The sequence below is a fragment of the Strigops habroptila genome, chromosome 7 (genome assembly GCF_004027225.2).
Source record: "Strigops habroptila isolate Jane chromosome 7, bStrHab1.2.pri, whole genome shotgun sequence".
Taxonomy (NCBI): Eukaryota; Metazoa; Chordata; class Aves; order Psittaciformes; family Psittacidae; genus Strigops; species Strigops habroptila.
In genome coordinates, this window is record NC_044283.2 from 24,230,748 (window position 1) to 24,253,926 (window position 23,179).

General features: G+C 39.7%; 1 protein-coding gene across 1 annotated transcript; it reads left to right on the forward strand.

Annotated features, from left to right (window-relative positions):
• Positions 1–4,488: 4,488 nt before the first annotated feature.
• On the forward strand, positions 4,489–21,792 carry KLB (klotho beta). Its single transcript, XM_030493408.1, has 5 exons — positions 4,489–5,321; positions 13,306–13,813; positions 16,415–16,683; positions 17,883–19,026; positions 20,694–21,792. The coding sequence occupies exons 1-5, from the start codon at positions 4,584–4,586 to the stop codon at positions 21,035–21,037; spliced, it is 3,003 nt and encodes a 1,000-aa protein (XP_030349268.1). The 5' UTR covers positions 4,489–4,583; the 3' UTR covers positions 21,038–21,792.
• Positions 21,793–23,179: the final 1,387 nt, after the last annotated feature.

A 23,179-nucleotide genomic window follows, 5' to 3' on the forward strand; every position in this document is an offset into this window, starting at 1 on the left:
AAACAAAACTGGTGTCACTTTAGAAAAACATCTCCAGTGATCTGTTTGTGTTTAAGTAAGTATTGAATTCTCATTATGTAATTTTTAAAGCTGTGTGTATTCCTGATACCAGAACTAAAGAGTAGTTAAAATGGCTGACATTGGTAAGAGCCAGACTGACTGTTTAAATAATGCTAGAAGAACTATTGCAGGTGGTTATCTCTATTTGTAGTTGATAAAGTTGCCTAGAATAACATCTAGCAGAGCACTATCTGCATATGGGTTTGTGACATGTTCATGTTTCTTGGAAGGCAAGAGTTTAACCCTTTATGAAGAGATCAGGCTGAATACCTGGAATGACTGTCATTCACTGCTGGGCATGGTCGGAAGACAGAGGATACCTCTGTGCATGGCTATGAAACCTCCAAAGTGGGAAAAACCTTGCTCTGACACAGGAAACAAAACTTGAATACTCATTGCATTATGATACACTGCAAGATAAAATGAAGGCGATAGCCCTTTTGAGTCTATAATTGACCATTGTCATGTTTTAAAGGCATATTACACAACTAAAAATACATCTTTTTAAAAAGTAGCTAAAGTACACTCAATATCATCACTCTACAACTAAGACAACTTTAAAAAATTAGACTTGTTCTCTAGTTTTCTGAAAATTACAGATTATTTGGCTTTTTATGTTGGCTTTTTTTTTTCCAGAATACATGGAAAAGTTGAGATATTAACTCTTGAGCTTGAGTGGTTTTCCTCTGTTGAACAAAACCAGGCCTACAGTTATTATTAGTGAAGGCTTCGTCCTTCTTATTAACAGGAGGTTGTTACAAGAAAAATACGTTTTCTTATATTGAGAAATTTTTATAAAAGTTTTTCTGTTAATGTTTTCTTGGTTATTTTATTTTCATTTTTTTAATTGATGATACAATTCTGTAATTGAAAACAACTTTTACTGCAACTTTTGAAGCAATTTTTATTTACTGCTCTACAAAATCTGTATTTTGAATTGTTTGAAACAATAGAAATATAAGGCAGATACTCGCAACTTAACACTGAGATACTTTTGAAGTCCATAAAGCAGTGTGTCTCACGTGCTTTATGGAAATCATTTAGGAAATATTTATAATGGAACACAGATGTTCTGAGCTTTATATGGGTCCAGAGGACTTCTGAAGTTAGGAATTGCCCTAAAGAAATACAATATGGTAATGCAAGGATGATTAGGAAAACACAACAAGAACACATTTCCTGAAATTGAAAGTTCAGGTTAAATTCTGGATTTTTTCGTAGCATTAATAGGCATTAAAATAGTCATTTACTAGATGGTAGGCTCTATTTTGGAGGCCTCCTATAGGGAATATTTTGCGTACTGTAGTCTCTAGTAAGGAACACCAAATTTCTCTCAGTTTTTGGAAACAGTAATTAGCATTTTGTTGCAGACCAGAAATTCCAAAAATTCTTTGTAAATCTATGGTCTAGTTTCTATTTACATTAGGCTTTCTATAGTATCCATCACAATTATGTGTCTTTAGAAAAGACTTGATCCCATCTCAAACAGTTTTTGCTGTATAAGGTAAAAGTATAAGGCAAAGATAAGTGTTTGATTTGCATCGCAGTGCTGAGGGCCATTACATAAGTTGTGCTTTTTTGAGCCCCCTAGCAGCTGATGTTCATGTAAACATTGCACTTTTTCTGAGCGAACTTTGTCTTTAGGTCTTTTCTCTCTCTTCATTTACATATCGAGGCAGAATGAATGTGTCTTAACTTGGCTCCTTGACCTAACATTGCATACATTCAAAACTCGACTCCTTTCAACTAACGTGTTCAGTATTTCTGCAGATCAAACCTCAGGCTTTCAGGCCGAGCCCCTAAACCAAAGAGAATACATATTCAGTGGTCAAGTGAAAAGTTGTGTTCAAAATTTGAATCATTTGCCTTGGCAGAGACAAAGACAGAAAGGAAATTTGATAGCTGAGAATCGAACTGGATAATCATCAGACTTCCCAACTACGGTAACAGTAATGGCAGGTGCCCTGGAGACCTCAGCGTCTCCCAGCCTTGATTTATTCTGAAAGCAGATTCATTAAGTGTATGGCCAGAGGCAGGAAATCCCACTGCGCAGCATCGTACTGACAATCACATACAGCATCGGATGGAGCCTGTGCTGACTCTGCCTCTTGAGCTAGTGGAATAATTAATTCCTTCCTCTTACCCTCCCTCTGCACACTCACTTCTCAACAGCCCTTGATCACATCTCATTCATCTGTGCTAATTGTTTTCCAAATTAACAGTCGCAGTGTTTCCTTTCCCCAACTCTTTGCTCAGCTAATCAAAATCTCCTTCCAAATTCAAGTCACTACATGACTCCCATCAGTTAAATTGCTTCCTCTTTATCAAGTAACATTACTCGATAACAAACAGTTAAATATGACAAGGCAGTAGGAAACTGGATTCAAAGGCTTGAAACACTGAAGCATTTTCCAACCTTGATTATAGCATCCTCCCAGTCGTATCAATAATAAGGAAAGAAATACAGTTAATAACATTGTCCATATCAAGCATCTGGGAGCACAAGTCACTGCTGCACCTTTCACATCTCATGCAGGTGCAATACATTGTCTGCAATAAGATGCCAGCGGTGCTATCTCTGCCATAGTTAGCAGGGAGAAGCCTGTTGACTTTACCTTGTCAAGGCATTGCATGGTATTACAGAGCTGTCGTGGGCGTTTTGAATATAAGCATCTGATAATCATGGTAACTAACTGCTTTAGAAGTACAGTGACATCCGTAATGACTTGTATTTGGGTTTTCTTTCATAAAGTACCATACGTACAATCAAAGCTTTTAAATGTTAAAATAGAAAGACTATCTTCATGCAGTAACTATGCAAATTAGCATTTCAAATGCTATTCCACAGAATAAAAAGGAGCATGTCAGTACATACTGTAGACCAACTTGGTACAGTCCCTATCTACTCCTCTCTTTCCCAAGCTGCCATTGGTGGGATCTTGACTGAGAAGTGCGGACCACTTACTTCAGGTGGTTGAGGGAATGCTGTGTTTGTTATGTGGGAGGGACTCAGGTTAGATGGACGGCTACCCCACCAGCAGGAATCTGCCGTGCAGAAGACATTAGTGGGAGCATTCATCTATGGTTAAACTGTTTCTTGTAAAGGTGCTGCAGAGAAATGGTTATGAACATGCATTGTGGTTTTGTTGTTTATCATAAAAACAAATAAAATGTCTTCTGTCTTCTGTTGATTAATCAGCTTTGTTATTAAACTAAAGTATGTCTCAATTACATTATGCAATGCTGCAAGCATGCTCTCACAAGTAGAAGGAGCAGTAAAGTGGCAGTAGCCCAGCAGTCCATCTGGACTTTCATGTTTTACATGCCAACAGGGCTAACTCATCTCAGCAGAGGGTTATACTTAGATAAGTTGTTCTCATGTACAGATTTCAGATTTACATGCATATCTTTCTTGCAGGCAGAGTTACTTCACACTGCTATTTTGTTCTCCAGATCTCTTCAGCAGCTGTGGTCTACCTGTGGATACACTTTATATTAGCGTACCTCAAGAAAAGCAAAAATAGCAGGCATCAATCTTACTGTATTGAGTGAATTGACTATATGTCAATACAGGTAGTTTTGCTGTAATTTGAAATATGTTAGAAGATTAAATTATATTGCATAACTGCTCTGTAAGATACTTGCTGTATTGATGGCCCAGCTGTGTATAGCAGGATTGTTAAATTAATCAATACTGAAATAGCATCTTGCAAGGCTAATTATCTTTGCTAACTGTGTTTATTTTAAGAAATCTAGGGAAATCGCTTAAGGACTGGAACAGACCCCTGTTAATTTTGTACTGCTGCTGTACATAGAGCTGTACAGTAGACTTTTATATAGGATAGCAAAACAGTTGCATGTGTTTGAAAGAAATATCAACTTGCTTTGCAGCTGTGTATAGTTAGTGGGATGTGCATATAGCTCTTGTCCGCAACAAAATTTCCCATGAGTCCAGGGAGAATTTTTCAGCAGAACTAGGTCATTTGAGCAAGCCAGGACCGAGGAATGACGTCCTGCCCTTCCAGACACCCAGTTACACAGATGAGATAAATTACCTCTTAATGGGAGACTATGTTGTCTGAATTATATTTGTGCCATGTTTCCTCAAAATACAGCTGCATGAGGAATAAAGATGTGATAGCTTGTTAGCAGCCTCTGTCACCTATATTCTTCCACCTGAATAAATGAGCTTTAAGTAATGCTGAATTAGTTACTAGTGTTTATATTGTTCAGGCAACCTATTTTCCTGCAGTAAGAAGCCGGATGGGTGTCTCAGTGGTCATACAGAGGCCACCTCCCTAAAAATTACGCCGTTCTCTGACCTATTCTAAGTCTCACAGTTCTGGCTAATCATTGACAGGGCTGTTACGATCACAGGCTTTTAGTGAAGTTTTGATAAGACACTGGCAGTTCGTGGCAAATGAAGACGGTCTGCACGGTGGGGACTCTGGCGAATGAATGGGGTTTTTTCAACAGCAGTGCAAGAAATCTCACTTTTGACACTGGCACTATAAACCAGCATAATGAGCAGTCGACGACTGGAGAGATTTGTTGCTTTTTGGACATTAATTTTCATAAGGATAGTTACTGGGCTTGCTGGAGAGGGAAGATCTGTGTGGAAAAAGGACCCCCACTTCAGCCCTGTGAGTGAAACACAGATGTTTTTGTATGACACTTTCCCCAAAGAGTTTCTCTGGGGTGTAGGGACAGGGGCTTTCCAGGTTGAAGGCAGCTGGAGGAAGGACGGGAAAGGCTCCTCCATCTGGGACCGATTCATCCACTCGGAGTTCAGGGCTGCTGACAGCACAGATGCCTTCAGTGACAGTTACACCTTGTTGGACAAAGACTTGTCTGCTCTGGATTTTTTAGGTGTTACTTTTTACCAGTTTTCAATTTCATGGTCAAGGCTTTTTCCCACTGGAGTGGTAGCAGCTCCCAATGAAAAAGGACTCCAGTATTATAACACCCTTATTGACTCTCTACTCTACAGAAACATTGACCCCGTGGTTACACTGTACCACTGGGACCTGCCCTTAATGCTGCAGGACAAATATGGGGGATGGAAAAACGAATCAGTAATTGATATCTTCAATGACTATGCCACCTTTTGCTTCCAGACCTTTGGGGATCGTGTTAAATATTGGATTACAATCCACAATCCATATTTAGTTGCCTGGCATGGGTATGGCACAGGTATTCATGCTCCTGGAGAGAAAGGGAAAATAACAACCGTCTACTCTGTAGGACACAATTTGATCAAGGTATGGTATAGTAAAATTTTACAAACTGATCGTGCACCACCATGGAAAATGATGGGAGCAATCAATCATGTAATCAATGTTTAAAAAAGGTATCAAGGACTGTGAAAACAATGAGAAATAACCCTTAGCTATGGCAGTCTTTTTTTAATCCTCATGTTGATTTCATTGTTGTTGTCATAACAGCTGACTCAGCAATTACTTGTTTTAAAGTGCTTATTTATTATTTTATTTAAATTAAGTTTTGCCTATACAGTCTGGCTATTAAAGAGCATGATACTCCTTCTTTATTCTTTCCACTTACTGAAACACACTGATATGACCATTCATTTGACTACACTGAAATGATTATTCTATTAGTTTAAAATGAAATTTATTTGCATATTGCATCCATTCTACTTGCAATAGAGTATGTATATATGATTAATTCTAGCTTAGTAAGATCATATTGCAAAATGTTTATGCTAAACTAACAAGGTCAGTAGTTGTTGGGTTTGGAAGAAAACAGATGTCCTCTTATGGTTTTGAGAGTTTCAAAATTACGTTATTTCCATGATGCTTTTAGCATTTTAATTTTTATGTCAGTCTTATTTATCAGCTGTCTTCTGCAGAATTACACATCCTGAAGGCTTGATCCCATGATCAGTAGCTCCAACAGCTGCAGCACTGGGTCCTAAATTCATGGTACTCTTTCTTTGAGTAGGACAAAAAGAGAAGTCTGAAGTGAATCTTACTTTTTAAGGAAAAAGCACAGATTTTGTTCCTGGTATTCTCAACAGTGTTACAGCATTGCAGCATTACAGCATCTTCTCTGATGATAGGTTATAAATTTCATTCTACAGAGTAGATAGTTCCTAGGCATAGGAGCTTATATTCTTATTTTCTCCTGCTATAATTTAAAGCAATTTCCAATAACAGCAGTTTAAGATAAGAATTAACAATGGCACCACAGCATTTTTTTTCCATCTGTAGGGCTCAAAGTACTTTACAGAGCAGGTCACTGTCTGGTCTCTGTTTGACGGAGCAGCTAGTATAATTCCCCCTGCTCAAACTATTCCTCGCTGTCACAAAGAGGATTTTTTCTACTACCTACCATACATTATAAATGTAATTAACAAATAAATTTAAATGTATTTGTCCTACAGAAAGAAGTATAACGTGGGAAAATATGAATTGCTAGAGTAGTTAAGAATATTCCACAACTGACCATTTCTGTTTCTTGCATTTGCTTCTGGGCTTGAACCTTTTACAGAAAATTCACGCTGTTGTCAATAGCAGTTTTACACATAGAAAAGTCATTGAGCATCCTGAGTCACTAACTGATTTCAGAGTTAGCACATGAATGATTTAACTGTAGAGACTTGTGAAGCATCTCAAAGCAAACTGAAGCTCAGTCATTCATTTTAGTTTTCAAGTGCTATATAAAATATATTTTATATGATACATGTAAAAGATACGACGTTTGTAGCATTTCTTGCCTTCATTTCTGAGCAGGACAATCAAATCTGGGATACCAGCTACACAGTCTCTGCATTTTTCCACTCTGTAAAGTCCATGTAAACAGCACACAGCACATAGGGAGGAATACCTCTGCTTAAGAATCGATTGGTTGTTTCAGGAAGCCAAGCACAGCTGGGTCTGATATACGAATTACAGGCTGAAGTTCCTTGGCCAGTATTGTTTAAGTCTGACTTGATCTGATGGTTGGTTCTAAAGCCTGTGAATCTGAGTATAAAATAAATCACTTTAATGAAAAAGGTAGTGAGACTTTTAGCAACACACAATCCATTAACTAGTATTTTATTATTCTTGGGCAGAAATTATTTTTGTGTAGTATCTTTCTTACAGCCCCATGAACATTAGCTAATGTATTAGCAGTTCTCTCCTGTAGCACTGTGAAATTTCTGAAGACTTTAGGTCTTCGTGAAGAATCTCAAATTTCTAGTAATGTATTTGAGGAACTGAAGTTTGATGTTTGGGGTTGGAGGTGGAATGAAACCTCTTGAGGTACCAGTCAACATGAGTCAACTCTTATATGTATAATTTTTTTTATTTTCTTAATAAAATACAGTTAAAGCCAGTCATTCCACAGAAGTCATAGGAGGTGGAATTACATGTTTCAATCCAACTAGCTAGAATCTTTCTCAAAGATTTTTATGGGTATCTAAATGTTCATTTTGTTCAGTATTTTTGACAGTACTGTACAAATATAATATATTGATGCATAGTCAGGATTCATGCGTTGTGACATGTCTCTCCTTTGAGAGGCAGGGAATGTTTTGGAAATCTCTCTTTAAAGAGATTTCATGTGGCTTTTTATTTCAGGACTGGTATATGCAAATCTATTTCTCAGAGGTCATATTACGGCCACCTTTTAATTTACCACTGCAAACCAGAAATCTCCTTCCAAAAATAAAAGGCCAGGAAAAGTGTCACGTTTTGGCAGTGTGAAGCAAAGCCTGTTAAAGCTGTTGAAAAGATGCCCATTTATGTCAGTGGCTTTAGGAAGAGCCACATTCTTGTCCATGTTGAGGCTTCAGTTTGGACAAGCTGTTGAAAGACAATATTCTTCATGCAACCCTATGCACATTTCCATGTCCACCCATTAAATATGCTGAAGAGGAAAAACAGGTCTGTAATGCTCAGAGAAACTAATCTGACCACCACACTGTTACATAGCAAATTGCTGAATAATCTTTCTCAAGCCTTTTTGTAGTACCTTTGGATAAACTAAATGAGGCTCTCTCCCAAGTCCTACATTTAGTTTCATTTACCATTGCACTGCTGCAGTTGTGGTGTTGGGTGAACTAATCACCATTTATATAAAGAAGTGATTTTATGTGATATATCTATCATAAACTGAAGCTTTGTTTCACAGAATCCCAAAACCAATATAACAAACCATAAACCTCTGCTTTTTTGGACTTTGGATTATTTCGCTGTAAGAACAGTTTGAAAGTTGCTGGAGATTTTTGTGTCTCTAGAAGAGGGCTGAAGAAATTTCTCTTAATTTTAAAATATCAATTTTAGTAGACTGAAGGAATTACACATTTAAAACTGAAATATTGCTATTCAAGACCCATATAAAGAGGGATAGAAGCAAAGGCTGCTAAGCAGGGTGCTCAGGAGAGCCACACGGAGAAAACAATCCACAGAAGAACTCAAAATTTCAATTTAAAACACTTACTTGCATGTTACTCTGTATGCTGTTCATACACAGAGGGTATTAATTGCTACTGATCATTTTAAAGGACCTTATACTACTTCCATGGAAATGAATTCTGAAGCCTGATGCTTATCAATTATAAATTGCTAAGGGGTTCACTTACATAAATCTCTATTTACCTGTATGATCATTACCACTAACACGGGGAGCATGTGGAATCTCAGACCAGATGGAGAGTGGCCATCAAAAGTGTATCTCCTTTCTCCATTAAAGGAGAATGTACTTCATAAAAGCAACATCGGAAAACAATTAATGATAACATGTAACTTGCTGTGCAACGTTTGAAAGACACATCAAAGAACATATAAAAACTATGAACTTGCTCCTGAGGCAGGTGTCATACTGAGGCAAAGGAGGAAGAAACTGCACTCAGAAAAGTTAGATTGATTTCTTTGATTTAACAGTAAATAAAACTGACAAGAAGCAAGAAAATATAAAGCAGATGAATCACTGTGGCTGAAGCTAAATGAGATATATACCTGATATATTATTACCATTTTCTCTGGATCTAGTTATGTTCTTTTATGCTTAGATTGAGGTTTGTAAAGATCAGAAACTGCAGACCAAGCCATCTTCTTTTCGTCCTCTGTATCAGTGCCCTCCAGGCGGTTCTGCCTTTGCTACATAAGAGGCAGAATGGGGCTCCCCCCACACTCCCCCCCACCCCATTAAAGATCATTCACACTCCTTTCCATCTGGCAGAAGAGCCCAGGGGAAAATTGACAGAATAAGATCTCCTTAAAAGTTTTCTTCATGGACACACTTTCATATCAAATACTGGGAAAAGGTGATAAATTCCCTTTCAAACATGATGTCTCCATATAGATCTGTCACAGATCAGGTTCATCTCTGTACCCAGCTGCATTACTCCCAGCTCTTCAGTAGCTCTCACTATGCCAGGATCTCTTTGTGGATACTGCTGCCTTTGGGATCTTTGAATGAGCATGTCCCAGAGAAGTCCTATAATTCATTCTTGTTAAAAACCAATTTCTGCTGAATGAATGGGGAATAATTTTGATCTTTACATCCAACCAGCCGCTTTCTTCCCATCCTCCAAAGAGGCCTTTTTTCCTCAGGATCTAGAAAGATGAAGCTGCACCAATGCCCGTATTTCTTACAGGAGGAGAGAAATCTGTCTCCATCAAATTCCTACGCAGAACTGTCCATGCTTGTAAAAGTCTTTGCTGGAAAATCTTTCAAAAAGTAGAGGTAGCCATCAGTAGTGTAAAATTCAGCACTGATTCATACATTTGTTACATGATTTATTGTTTTCAGATAATCTTTTTTACACTTCTTAGAAATTATCATTAAAAAACACAATCCAAATGCAAGACAGTGGCATACAAAAAATTTCTTAGTAAAGCCTCAGGCTTTTAAACCACCATCTTAGAAATTTAGTTGCCTACATCTCAACAGCCCTTTCTTCCTTCACAAGGATTGAGATTCAAAGTCAGTTTCCAAAACAAGGGCTTTAGCTCTGCTGATGACATGTCATCTTTACCACAGACCGAAAGGGCCTTGAACTGAAATATAGTCTCCAAATAACCCACACACCTGTCCTTCTTTTAAAATGTTTAACGCCATCTACTCAGGCTCTGTATCCTGGCTCTTCATGGTTTAAAAACCCAAACAATTAAACACAAAGCCAGAATCATTTTATGAGCATTTTCATAATTCTATTTTTCCTAAATGTTCTTACTCCCAACACACTAAAATAACTCCATGTACCCCTGACATTGTTTTGTGTGCTCATTGCTGAGACATTCAAGGAAAATTGCTTGACTCTAACATATCTTAAGAATTGGAAAATATTGGTCTTTTCAGTAGTAAGCTCTTTGTGTACATACATGATAAATTACAGGATCAGGGTTTGAAGGAGTATAAGAATATTTCAAGAAGAGAACAATACTGTTGCCTTGATCTTACTAAATTTACTTATCTAACCTTTTTACAGGGTTAATAGTAACCAACTTACCACTCTCTGACTTTCAAGTCTATGGAATAATTTCTATATTAATACCAGGAAAATATGCTGAAATTAATGTCATATGTATCTAGAGTAAATACACAATATTGATCCTGCTTTCACTGTGTATCTAGCCTTGACATTTGTCCTTGATCTAACAATGAAAGTGAAAGATTAGGGATTAAACTCTAACTGAAAAAAGATTAGTCAAGATTTACTCAAAATAGCCAATTTGATGTATGATACAGCTTTTAAATTGATGTTTGTTTCATATGTGGTCTTACAAAATGAATTATATTGATCAGTTGGTTCTATCAACCATAGTTTGCACTTAGCAAACATCTTCCGAGAATGTTAAGCTGCCTTACAGATTCTGTAACTCAAAACAGAATTCTAGTGAAGCACATGCTTTTGTCTCTACTATGTCTGTACTATAGACACAGTGACAATTTTTTTCTTTCAGTAGTTAAACCTCAGAATTAAGAGACATTAGTGAAACAGATGAATTTGTGTATGAGGATCCTATCTATATATCAAATGTATTTATTTGTACTTGAGATCTACTGCTGTAGAATTATACCTGTGGCTGTATTCTCTACTGTAAGATAATATTTTTAATAGTAACTTTATTTTTTTCTAATCAACCTCCTGAAGATGCCTACAAATACAATGAGTTGTCCCTGATTGTCTTTTATGTGTCAATGTTGCATTCTAATTAGTTGGGGTTTGGCAAAGTCATCTTTCTCCACTTCACCTAGAAATGTGTGATTACTAAGATTTACCTGGTGCTATTGTCATGCCACTTGCACTGTGCATGATACAGCTGACTTCAGCAGGGTTTTTCTTGTTAAGCCAATGCAGCCATATACCTGTGATTCAACAGTGCTGTTAGTTGCCTGTGTCTGAGGGGAAAATTAATACAAACCAGGTGGGAAATCACTAGAGCAAGCCTGTTCCCAGCAGCCACCCCAGGCTGGAGGGACCTTTGGGAGAGGACAGTGAGGGTAACAGGAGATGGCACTGGGCACTTAAATTTTCTGATGAGACTGGTAAGATATAAATCAATTTTATAATATTTTGACTGCATCTTGCAGGTTGCCCTATGAGTACAATTTTGCTGACTTCCCTTTTCAGCTACAGAACCTGCATTTCAAAGGTTAATGTTGCTTTATCAGTATTTTCAAAGACAGACCTTGAACAAACGTTACGAGCATGACCTTAGAAACTATAAACAACTGATACACAAAATTTCACAAACTGTAATTCTTTGGTACTCCCCAGCTTAGCCAAATATCTACCTGACATCAGGTCTTTTGTTTTTTCAAACTGTCAAGGCTGTGTGTTTCTAGATAAATTAACTAAAATTATTGTCAAAGGTAAGCAATGCTATTTGGCTTGGTAATGATGGCAGCCTATCTCAGCACTCTGAGTGTTTCACAATGCTTCTCAATGTTTCTTCTGGGTGCAAGCGGTTATTTTCTTTCCAGCTTAAGAGTATACAGGCACACTTCGGGAATAAGGTAAACCCTGAGTTACTTGACAACTCCTTAACTGGGAGAGGCCAGCTCCTCTCTCATGATCACAGCGTGATTCATGCTGTGATCCAGAATCACTGTCCTCTGACACCAGAGCTCTCCCATTTTCCAGTGGGATTTTGACAATGGTAGTGGTTCCTCAGTCTCCCAGATATTCCTTTGCGTAAATTTTGATTGCTATAGTCTCTTATGTAAGTAAGTAAAAACAGGAGATTTGAAGGTAATTCTGGTGTGTGACAATGTTAAGCTTTCTAAAACATGATGATAATCAGAAAAATGGAAGTGAGATGTGATACAAGTTATGCTTTTGTTGTCACTAACACGAATAGCAAAACTTCTGTCTATCCTAGTGCAGTCAATTATTTGCCTAACTAGGAGTACTAAAATAGGCCATACCCAATAGATCTTACGACATACTGCTGCCAGATTTCCTTATAAAACCAAGGTGGTGTTCCTCTCTACTTAATAATCTTCAGTCTGCGCTGTTGCATGTACTGTCAGAACAATTATAGCAGCTTCAGAGGAGAAATGAACTAAAATCCTGGATCAAAATTCTCACAGAGAACTGTGAAACTTGAAATTTGGGTTCAAACTTCGCAGTTGGGTCCTTTCTCCAAGTTTTTGCTTTTAGGGACTGTGCAAATGTCAAAAGTTGAACACTTACTCATATGATTATCCCAAAAAGAGGGATGGGGTGGATGTGGTTTGATCAGAGTAAATCCAGATAACCCCCACAGCACAGAGCAGTGAATAGAACAGAGCCAACACTGACAAAGGAAACATCATTTGAGATGCATAATTTATGGAGCAGTTGTAAAAATGGTTTAAGGTTTTAACTGTATCAGCAATCAGTGTTTGACAAAGAAAGACCTAGATGGGATTGTCTAGATCACATGAGTTCAAATCCCACCATTAACAGCTGGTTATTCCCAAAGTGTCTGTGTAACAGCTGTTCACAGCCCTGCTGGGACATCTGGGGAAATTTAGACCCATGCTAAAAGGCAAAAAGCCAGAGCCTCATGTGTCATAGGAACAGCGCACATGAGATACTGAGCACTGCATCATCTTGACGTATCTTGCAGTGTAACAGTAATTGCCCATTATAGCTGTGCAGGGTAATTAGCGTGCCTTAGCTGTTAATATTTCCACAGCAGTCTGCAGTGAATTAGATGCAGCTCCCTGCCTGTCTGGCTGCCAACACACACACACAGATCTATCAGAGTGTTACAATTTAATGCTATTGTTTTTTTCTCTCACCAGGCTCATGCAAAAGTTTGGCATAACTACAAAAACCACTTTCAACCATATCAGAAGGGGATGATGTCCATAGTACTAGGATCCCACTGGATCGAACCTAACAAATCGGAAGATGCTTTGGACATTGCAAAATGTCAGCAGTCTATGGAGAGAGTTCTCGGATGGTTTGCTAAACCCATCCATGGGGACGGCGATTATCCAGAAGAACTGAAAAATGAATTCTCGTTTTTGCCACGCTTTACTGAGGATGAAAAAAACTACATAAAGGGAACAGCTGACTTCTTTGCATTTTCCTTCGGTCCTAATAACTTTAAACCTCCAAACACTCTACCAAAAATGGGACAAAATTTGTCACTCAATTTGAGGGAAGTACTGAACTGGATTAAACTGGAATACAACAGCCCTCGAATCTTGATTGCAGAGAATGGCTGGTTCACTGACAGCCATGTGAAAACAGATGACACCACAGCCATCTACATGATGAAAAACTTCATTAATAAGGTTTTACAAGGTTTGTACACAAGTTAGTTATTGGGTTTTCGGAGAGCTTTTTAAGATCATTTGATATTTAGCTCTGTAATTAATTTTTTTTTTAATAATGGCAATTAAGTTAATTATTAATTATTTATACTGCAGGAGTACAAATCATGGATCAGGATCTGCTGGTGCGAGGTGTTATACAAACACAGAAAAAACCCATACTCCCTGTCCCGGAAAGCTAAAGTCCAACATCTGTGTTGGATGTTAAAACTAAATAAGTACAAAACTGAGTCAGAAATTAATGAAAATAAATCTATTGGATATCACTTTTCAGTGCTGGCAGCCCAACTGTAAACCCTTTGTTCATGTACATACCTTGACAGCAGGAAAATGAGACCATGACAACAGACAGTCATTGCCATGCTGGGGTCCTACTCCAGTGTAAAATGCACAAAGGAGATCAGCAGGAGAAGGGCAACCACTCTTCTGGAGTTCTAGTAACACACTTTCAATCTTGGTATTTGCCTTTCATAAAGCCAGTGTACAGAGGTGCCCTCTGAAGGTGAAAGATTTAATTTTGTATTAAATATAAACACTGTTAGTACCTAACACCTCTGCAAAACCAGTGTTCCTTTTCCCTCTCCCTCAGTTTGGTGATTCAGTGCTGTGAGAGGGATGGGTGCTGGTCCCCAGAGCCATCCTCCGAGCAGGCTGCCACACCGCTGATGCTGATGCCACACTGCTGTGATGAGATGGTTCAGATTCCTTTTCAGAAACCTTTCTTATCCTCAAAAAAGAGAAAACACAAGTAATGGTTTACTCTGACACCAAGTCAGGAAGTACTGTGTCACCAACAAATGTAATTAAGCCCCAAATGAAGATTATCCTAAAGTTGGTTCCAATTGTAAGTTTCACACAGCACAACTGTGTGATATGTCCCACCTTTTCCAGATTTTCAGGAGGTTACATTCCAGTATTTGATTTATGATATTTTCCTCTGCCTCGGAATACAGGATTCTCTCTTAACTTCAGCATTTTTTGTGAAGCAAACTTCAATTTTTCTGATCAGGAATAATATTTGGAATGTGTTTACATATTTTTTCTTATAGAGAAGTCAGGTATAAATTTGCTGTTTGCAGCAAATCGATTAGATCATGTTAACCTCAAAAAATCATTTATATAGGCTAAATTGCAGTGGGATGGTCACTGTTAAGATAGCATGCAACAGGCTATAAGGAGCTATATTCCGTGTCCATGTGTGTTCAAGGAGAGTGCTGTAAACTTTGCACTGTATGTCTATAACTCTCGGCACTGGGAGTCATTAAAATGTGTGATGTATAACATCAGCACTGCAATGAACTGACCTCAGTTATGATACAGGAATGCAATTGAAACTACAGCTTCTTAGTGGCATGCACATGCCTGTCAATACTGCAACTATTACTTCTGCAGAAGGACTCCAGGGCAGAAGGACTCCCCCTATAGCAGACACAGAAATGCCTTGGGATCTCCTTCCACGGATGTCACCTCTGGTGACACAGGAGCTTAATTAAATCCTGACCTCTACTACCTTCAGCCCCTTGTGAAGTGTCCTGCGAAAATAAGGCAAAACAATATTGGGCAAGAATAGAGCTTTAAATCAGAGTACTTCATCTTTATTCATTGGCTTACTCTCAATGGACTACAGGTGAAATATTGCTGTCTGTGTCAAAATCCACTCAGTCATTGCTTTGCGCTTGGTATTCCAGCCCTCATAAGGTTAACCTGAGGAGTTACACTGCGTTATTTCCTAGATTAAAGCTGGCGACAGGCAGCTAACATGACTGACCATGGAGTTTGGACTTTTTCTTCCAGGCTGCCAGCTGGCACATGCTGTAAGCGGGTAACAAATATTGTTGTTAGTTGGTGTCTAGCAAGAAGCTGCTTCTGTTGCCCTTCCTGGAGAATTGGGTTCCACATCCAAGAAAACAGTCATTTGTCATGTTTCTCATATATTATATGTGAAAGATTATATTTATACTCCTTTGAAGGTGGAAGGACATTAAGATTGCCTGAAAAAACACGCATGTGCTGCACCCATTCTGTGAATAAATCAAGCACTTCAGTCTCTGGGTTGATCAGCCCAGCTTCTTCTAAAGTCATTACATGTCCCTACTGACACATTTAATTTTTCAATTTAGATGCTGAATAGACATTCCTAGATGTTAGAGCTTGCAGACATCTTTCAAATAAAGTTAGAGAGTTTTAGCTTCAAAGTCACAAACTACATCAATTGTTGCACCCTTCATTTTTAGTCACGATTCTCTAATTTCATTGGTATATATTACTTGCAAATCATCAAATGCAGCTTAAAATCTGGATGTGACGTAATGTTTCGTGTTAGAGCAGAAATACAGCAGCCTACAGTAATTTAATTTCTTAAGGAACTAGAGATGTACATACTTTTTTAATCAATAAAGAGTAAGAGAGATAATGTCTGTCGCGGTTTTGTAATGAATTGCAATGGACCAATAATCCTATGAGCATTGAGAAAACCCTCAAGATTTTCAAAGTGAATAGACCTTTCTCATAAATATCCCTTATGTGTGTTACTAAATATAAGACTCATGGATGTTAACTTTCTCTTACACAGCTATCAAATACGACAACATAGATGTGTTTGGTTACACAGCCTGGTCACTCCTTGATGGCTTTGAATGGCAACATGCTTACAACATCAGGCGCGGATTGTTTTATGTAGATTTCAAAAGCGAAAAAAAGGAAAGGATTCCCAAGTCATCTGCACTTCATTATAAACAAATCATACAAGAAAATGGCTTCTTCCCAAAGGAGTCTACTCCGAGCTTGCAAGCTCAGTTCTCATGTGACTTCTCCTGGGGTATCACCGAGTCTGTTCTCAAGGTAAGTGTAAAACATTGGGAAGACCTCTGGAGGCAGAGCGATCAACAACTTTACTTTGTGCACAAATAACTGTGCACAGCACCTTGCATTCAGGAATCTCAATGCACACTGCAAACACAAGTTAAGCCTAGCCATAATTGCATAGGTTCAATTTTATGTGCTTCACAGGCTTTGGGGTGAGCTAGGCACGGACTGCTGGGTGCTCCAGCAGCAGCAGACCCCGCTGCAGGAGCCCTCCCAAGGCTGGCCCTCCCTCACCTTCCCTCTGCTTGTGTCTCCATGTGGCAGATCAGATCAGGAAATTTCAGACTAAGGAGCTGACCCCAAGCGATTGTTCCTGGGTTATTTTTCAACCAGGGGAGTTTCGCAATCCAGTTGCAGTGTGGCCATAGGAATGCCTATGACAGCATGGCAGAGAGGGTGGCACAGGGCAGGGACAAGGTGGTTACGCTGGTGGCAGCAGAGCTACCTGCAGGCTCAAGGTCTCATCTAAAGCTACTGGACAAGGCAGAAACAAATACCTGGGTAGAGCCTGGCTCTGAGTGCCACTTACACAAATGGGTAACAAGCCATTCTTTAAAAAGATTTATACCATAAAGATAACCAACATCAGCACATTGGAATAAAAAAATAATCGTGCTACACAGAACCTTGCTAACTAGTAGGAGACAGTAAAGACATAACTAAATGCTACAAGCTGGTTATGTCAGATATTTGCATAGGCAGAAGGACTACCAGTAAGACCAGGGAACACTGTGCCACAGTTCCATAAGGTTGGTCTCAGCAGTAGTGCCAAAATAATCCATGCCTGCCTCGTATACCCCCTGGTGCTTGTTCTTACCACCCTGCTCTCCCACCAGTGGCCTGGGAACTGCTGTTTGCATGACCACAGAGTGAGCTCGATCAGGGAGATACCTGTGTGAAAATACATGTAGGCTAGTGGCTGGGCAAATGCCAGTGTGTAGCTGAATGGAAAAGAGAGTGCAATTGTAGTGTTTTCAGTAGATGAAGGAACAGAACAGGTAAGACAACCACTAGACAAAGCTAATATAGGCAGGTCAGTTATTCGCTTTCCTTCTGAGCAGGACCTTTTGGCATCCAGCACTAATCCCATAGCCAAACACAGGCAGAAATGCAGACTACAAGCAGGCATTCATTTAATTCAACCCTGCTGTAACATACCATTTTTATTTTCACAGGCAGAATCTGTGGCTTCCTCACCACAGTTCTGTGATTCCAGCCTGTACCTCTGGAACATCACAGGAGACGGGCTCCTGCACAAAGTCAAGGGGGTGAAGCTAAAAACCCGACCAGCACAGTGCACAGATTTTGTCAGTATTAAAAAGCAACTTGACCTCCTGGAAAAGATGAAAGTCACCCATTACAGATTTGCACTTGACTGGTCACTCATTTTACCCAATGGAGATTTGTCAGTGGTCAACAGGCAAGTTCTTCGGTATTACAGATGCGTGATCAGCGAAGTACTGAAACTCAATGTTCAATCCATGGTCACCTTGTATTATCCAACTCACGCCTACCTGGGCCTGCCAGGTCCTTTGCTGCAGGCAGGAGGATGGTTGAACCAGTCTACTGCCTATGCTTTTCAAGACTATGCAGCTCTATGTTTTCGGGAACTTGGTGATTTGGTTAAACTTTGGATTACAATAAACGAGCCTAACCGGCTAAGTGATGTCTACAACAGGAGCAGCAATGACACATACCAGGCAGCACACAATTTATTAATAGCACATGCCATGGCCTGGAGAATATACGATGAGCAGTACCGGTCCTTTCAGTATGGCAAAGTGTCCCTGTCCCTGCATTCGGACTGGGCTGAGCCTGCCAACCCCTACTCTGAATCCCATTCAGAAGCTGCCAACAGGTTTCTTCAGTTTGAAATAGGCTGGTTTGCCAATCCCATATTTAAAACTGGGGACTATCCAGCTACTATGAGGGAATACATCAGCTTTAAAAACAGAAATGGCCTTTCATACTCTTTGTTGCCATCGTTCACAAGTGAGGAAAAGCAGCTCATCAAAGGTGCAGCTGACTTCTATGCACTGAATCATTTCACCACCAGGTTTGTGGTTCATGAACCTCAGAATGGGAGCCAGTATGAATTTGATCGTGACATTCAATTTCTGCAAGATATCACCTGCCTGAGCTCCCCTTCTCGTCTGGCAGTGGTGCCTTGGGGACTGCGCAAAGTTCTCAGGTGGATTAAAAACACCTACGGCGACATCGATATTTACATCACAGCAAACGGAATAGATGACCAGTCCTTAGACAATGATGAACTTCGAAATTATTACCTGGGAAAATATGTACAAGAGGTTTTAAAAGGTGAGTATATGATAAACCCAAGTTCCCCAGAGCCATTTCTGTGGCACAGAGCCAGCCATTCCTTAAGCAAGCACCTAAGACTTGCCCTAGACAGAGCAAGCAGCTCTGGTTGAGAAGCAGGAACTGGCCATCAGCATTAAGCCTCGAGGAGCCCGCTTCCACAGTCACACGCAGGGCAGATACAACACAAAGCAACGTAAATAAAGCCCCTCATGTGAAATACAGCCACAGCTGCTTCCAGTTTAAACTGTGTGAGAAGCCATGTGGGCATGCATATAGAGCAGAGTAGTTACTCAGTAGAAGATAGCACTTCAGACCAAAAATTCCAAAGGGGAAATTCTAATTTCTACTCTACAAAGAAAGGTGGAAGCGTCCTTACTTGCTAGCTGAACTAGAGTCATTGGACAGGGAAGCACAAGCAAGTCCAAGGAGACCTGGAGGGACATACAGAAGAAATACAGCAGGTCACCAGATTTTTAAGGAGCTGCTGTTGAGGGGAGACTCGAACTCTAGTTCCTGTTCCACTGTTTGCTTTCTCCTGGGCACCTACAGAAACCTAGTTCTTCACTTTAGAGAAAAATTACTAACAGTTGTGGAGGTAGAAGACAAAATTTTCAAGGTGATGATCTTCAGCAATAGCTTATTGTATGAGGAATGCTGCAGGGACCTCACCCCTCCCATCCCTCTTCCTCCACCCAAGCATTGAAAAGAAAGCAATGAGCCTCAGGATACCAGAAAGGCCTTGGTACCTGAACCGCACAGCCAAAATGACACACAATATACCCCTGCACTCACTATTCCCTATTGGCGAGTACTAGCCAGTTCCCAGGTCGTACTCATATCTAAGTGCGGCTTCAGATTACTTTTAGGCACCAACAAGAAACAGAGCGTTCCCTCTGCAGTGCTTAGCTCTTTCTCAGTTACTACAGGACTAATGAGCATTTGCTGATTTATTTTCCACCCTAATTTCACATTGCGAACAAAAGAACAGGAGGTTATTAAAGGAAGTAAGTTATTAAAGGTTGTTGAAAGGGCTCTTCATCATAGTACTCTCATTTAAATTTTCAGATAGCGTGACACTTTAGAGTAGTCTCAAAGTGATCCCCCCAATGTACAATGTTCTTGCTTAATCTGGGTCACATCCCTGACCATGCTCTCTGCTTGCTCATGAATTGGAGAGATGTTTACTCACCGAGGACTGCTGTTTGGTCCCATTATTTTCACCCAGCACTGGGGTGCAGCAGTCTAACATGCAGTCCTGTGCTGTGGGGCTGAGCAGCTGAGTTTGGAGCAGGGCGGGAATTTTCAGAAAGCTCCTCTCATGGCACAGATGAGCAGCTGCTCTCCTTGAGTTGTTGCAGGCTCTGCTGGGTTCTGTAAAGAGCAGCATCTGGCTTTTCCCAGGAAAGCAAGCTCCCAGCTCTTGCCCTGTTCAAATCCAGCTTTCGCAGAGTAGGTCCAGAAAATTGCCCAAAACAGTGACGCACTCTTTCTACTTAAGACAGCTGGGAATTATTAAAAGCAGTAAATGTAAGTATTTTTTGATGCAATTACACTTTTTTAATCGATAGATTAATAATTTGAAATCTGAACCTACTACCAGAAAGTTTGCAGGTTGTACGGTGTTTTATTAACATTTGGGTTTGGTTTTTTGTTTCCCTTCTCAGCATACTACATTGATAAAGTCAGGATTAAAGGCTACTATGCATTTAAGATGACTGAAGAAAAATCTAAGCCCAGATTTGGATTCTTCACTTCGGATTCAAAGGGGAAGCCTTCAGTAAAATTTTACAATAACCTGATAAGCAACAACGGCTTTCCTGCTGACTATTCAGCCTGCAATCCCTCCCGCCAAGAAAAGCAGTGTAGCTTCTGCTTGTTCATCTCTCAGAAGAAGCCATTGATATTCTTTACCTGCTGCCTTTTCTCTACCCTTATCTTGCTTTTAACCATTATTTTTTTTCACAAAAGAAAAAGAAGAAAACGTTTTAAGGCAGAAACCATCTGGTGAATCCGTGTTTCATTCTAAAAAGAGGGCACAAGCCCCCTTTCAGTGAGATCTGTCACTGTTTGCACTCTACAGAGGACAATGCAGATCAGACAACTGTGGAAAAGTACCTCGTGAGTCACTCCAGTCATACACACCAAGCATTTTGTTCAGAAGTGTGCACACAGGAAGAAGTCCTATGATGACATTTGTTCCCAGTGAAATTTCCTTTATCCACCTACTCTACAGAGAAGATAAATTTGTCTATTTAAAAAAAGGAAAGAACATTTTATGACTCTCCTGTGCCTCGGAATAACCTTTCAAACAGTTTGACTTGAAAAGAGATATTAAGCTGTGAGAACTGATACGCACTTTTCTATGAACCTCTGGACTAAAGCGCCTTGTGATGTGTATTCACGTGATAAATGTTGCTGAGCATGAAACTGCAGTTGTTAAGAGTTTACAAATAAAAGTGTTATTAAAGCCCACAAGCTTTCAGCTAACTGCAGCACCAAGAGTGAAATGTCCTGGGCCAGCTTCTGACAATACCTCTAAAGGAACAAAATCAAGTTAACTCTGTTACCGACCAGTGTACCCGTATCTCTTACATATTGGGTGAAGCAGAGATCAGATTATTAACATTTTAAGCAAATGTAACTGGACCCACACGGGACAAGTCCAAATAATCCAGTTACTATTTTTCATCTCCAAAACAGGGCAGCCGTAAAAATTTTTACTAGCACAGGCCATAAAAATAAATAGTAACTATTAATCCACTGATGGGAGTGATTAATATAATTCTAAATTGCACTTTTTTCATAGAAATAAATACATATTCTCACTTAGCTCTGCTCAACTGCCAGTGCAAGCCATGGGTGGGCTAAAACCATGAGAGGAGTTTATTGCTATGGCTGCATTAAGCAAAAGGTACCAACCTGGGCATAATGCTCTTAAAGGATCAATGAACCTGCCATCTCATGTAGGCTTTTCAGGGACCAAACCCAGAGGTTTCCCTTGGTCTGGTTTTGGTCATCTCAAAATGAGCCCAACCCATTTTCCCCTGTGAAATGCACCATCATTCAAAATTCACCCTGCCCAGGCAGGTACCATGCACCTCTGGAGAGGGGTAGTGAAAGCTGTGCCAGAAATTGAAAGAGGGTCAAGAATTGCTACCAGTTGAATTCCCACTGCTTTCCTCTGCCTCACAACCTTCTTTTCCAGTGGCTACTACCATTTTCAAGACACAATGAAACCCCCAACCAGTTCCCACTAGAAGCTAGTTACCTCAGTCTTATGGTCCCCAAAACACATGGACACACTTTATGCTGTACCCCAGCACCTCTGAAGAGATGAGGCATGTAAACACATTGCCTTTTCCAACTGCATCTGAGCACACAAAATAGCATGAAGCACAAGGTAAATGACAATGTATTGTGATAAACAATGATGTAAATGATAGTGTTACAGCCACTTAGTAAGAGACTACTCGTTAACTACAACGTTAGACGTTGTGGAAGTGCTACTTTGAGGATAGGTGCAACTGATTGAACCCCAAGCTCCCAATACTTGTCCCAATCTTGATTCTCAGTTCATAAATGCATGAGAGAGTTTCTCCACTATATTTCAGGTATTGGTCAACATTACAGAAAGCTCATTAATTCAAAAAGTACTAGTAAAATGATGAGGCACTCTGGTCCATTTCACACTATAAAATGTTCTACTGGCAGAGAACAGCACAGTTGTTAGAGCACATCACCCAAAGACACTTGACTAGTTACCATTCACAACTGCAGAATCAAACTGAAGCATGCTGCAGGGAAACTCCATTTCCAAGTGTGCTGTAGGAGCTCAGAGAATTTTGGAAGACTCCTTTAGCATTTCCATTTATCAAACTGCAGAATCACACAAGCCGGTGCTTTGGGAAATTGCCTGAATTTCAGGCATGCCTACATGCTTTCCTCAATAGTAAGCTTTAACCACTTGTTGCCAAGTAGGTTTCTGCACCATCCCAGTATTTTGTGTGAACTTTTCCAAAATGGAATGCAACAAGTGACAATGTGGATTTTACTGTAGCACAAAAATCGCTAACACTCCAATTACATGTTGCTACACATGATCCGTAACCAAGAAATAAGCAGAACTCTATGCCTAGATGACACGAACCAC

Coding starts and splice junctions, on each gene's coding strand:
- KLB (XM_030493408.1), top strand. CDS start 4,584: ATGAGCAGTCGACGACTGGAGAGATTTGTTGCTTTTTGGACATTAATT. Junction 16,684..17,882: donor TCACCGAGTCTGTTCTCAAG/GTAAGTGTAAAA, acceptor TTATTTTCACAG/GCAGAATCTGTGGCTTCCTC. Junction 19,027..20,693: donor TGTACAAGAGGTTTTAAAAG/GTGAGTATATGA, acceptor TTCCCTTCTCAG/CATACTACATTGATAAAGTC.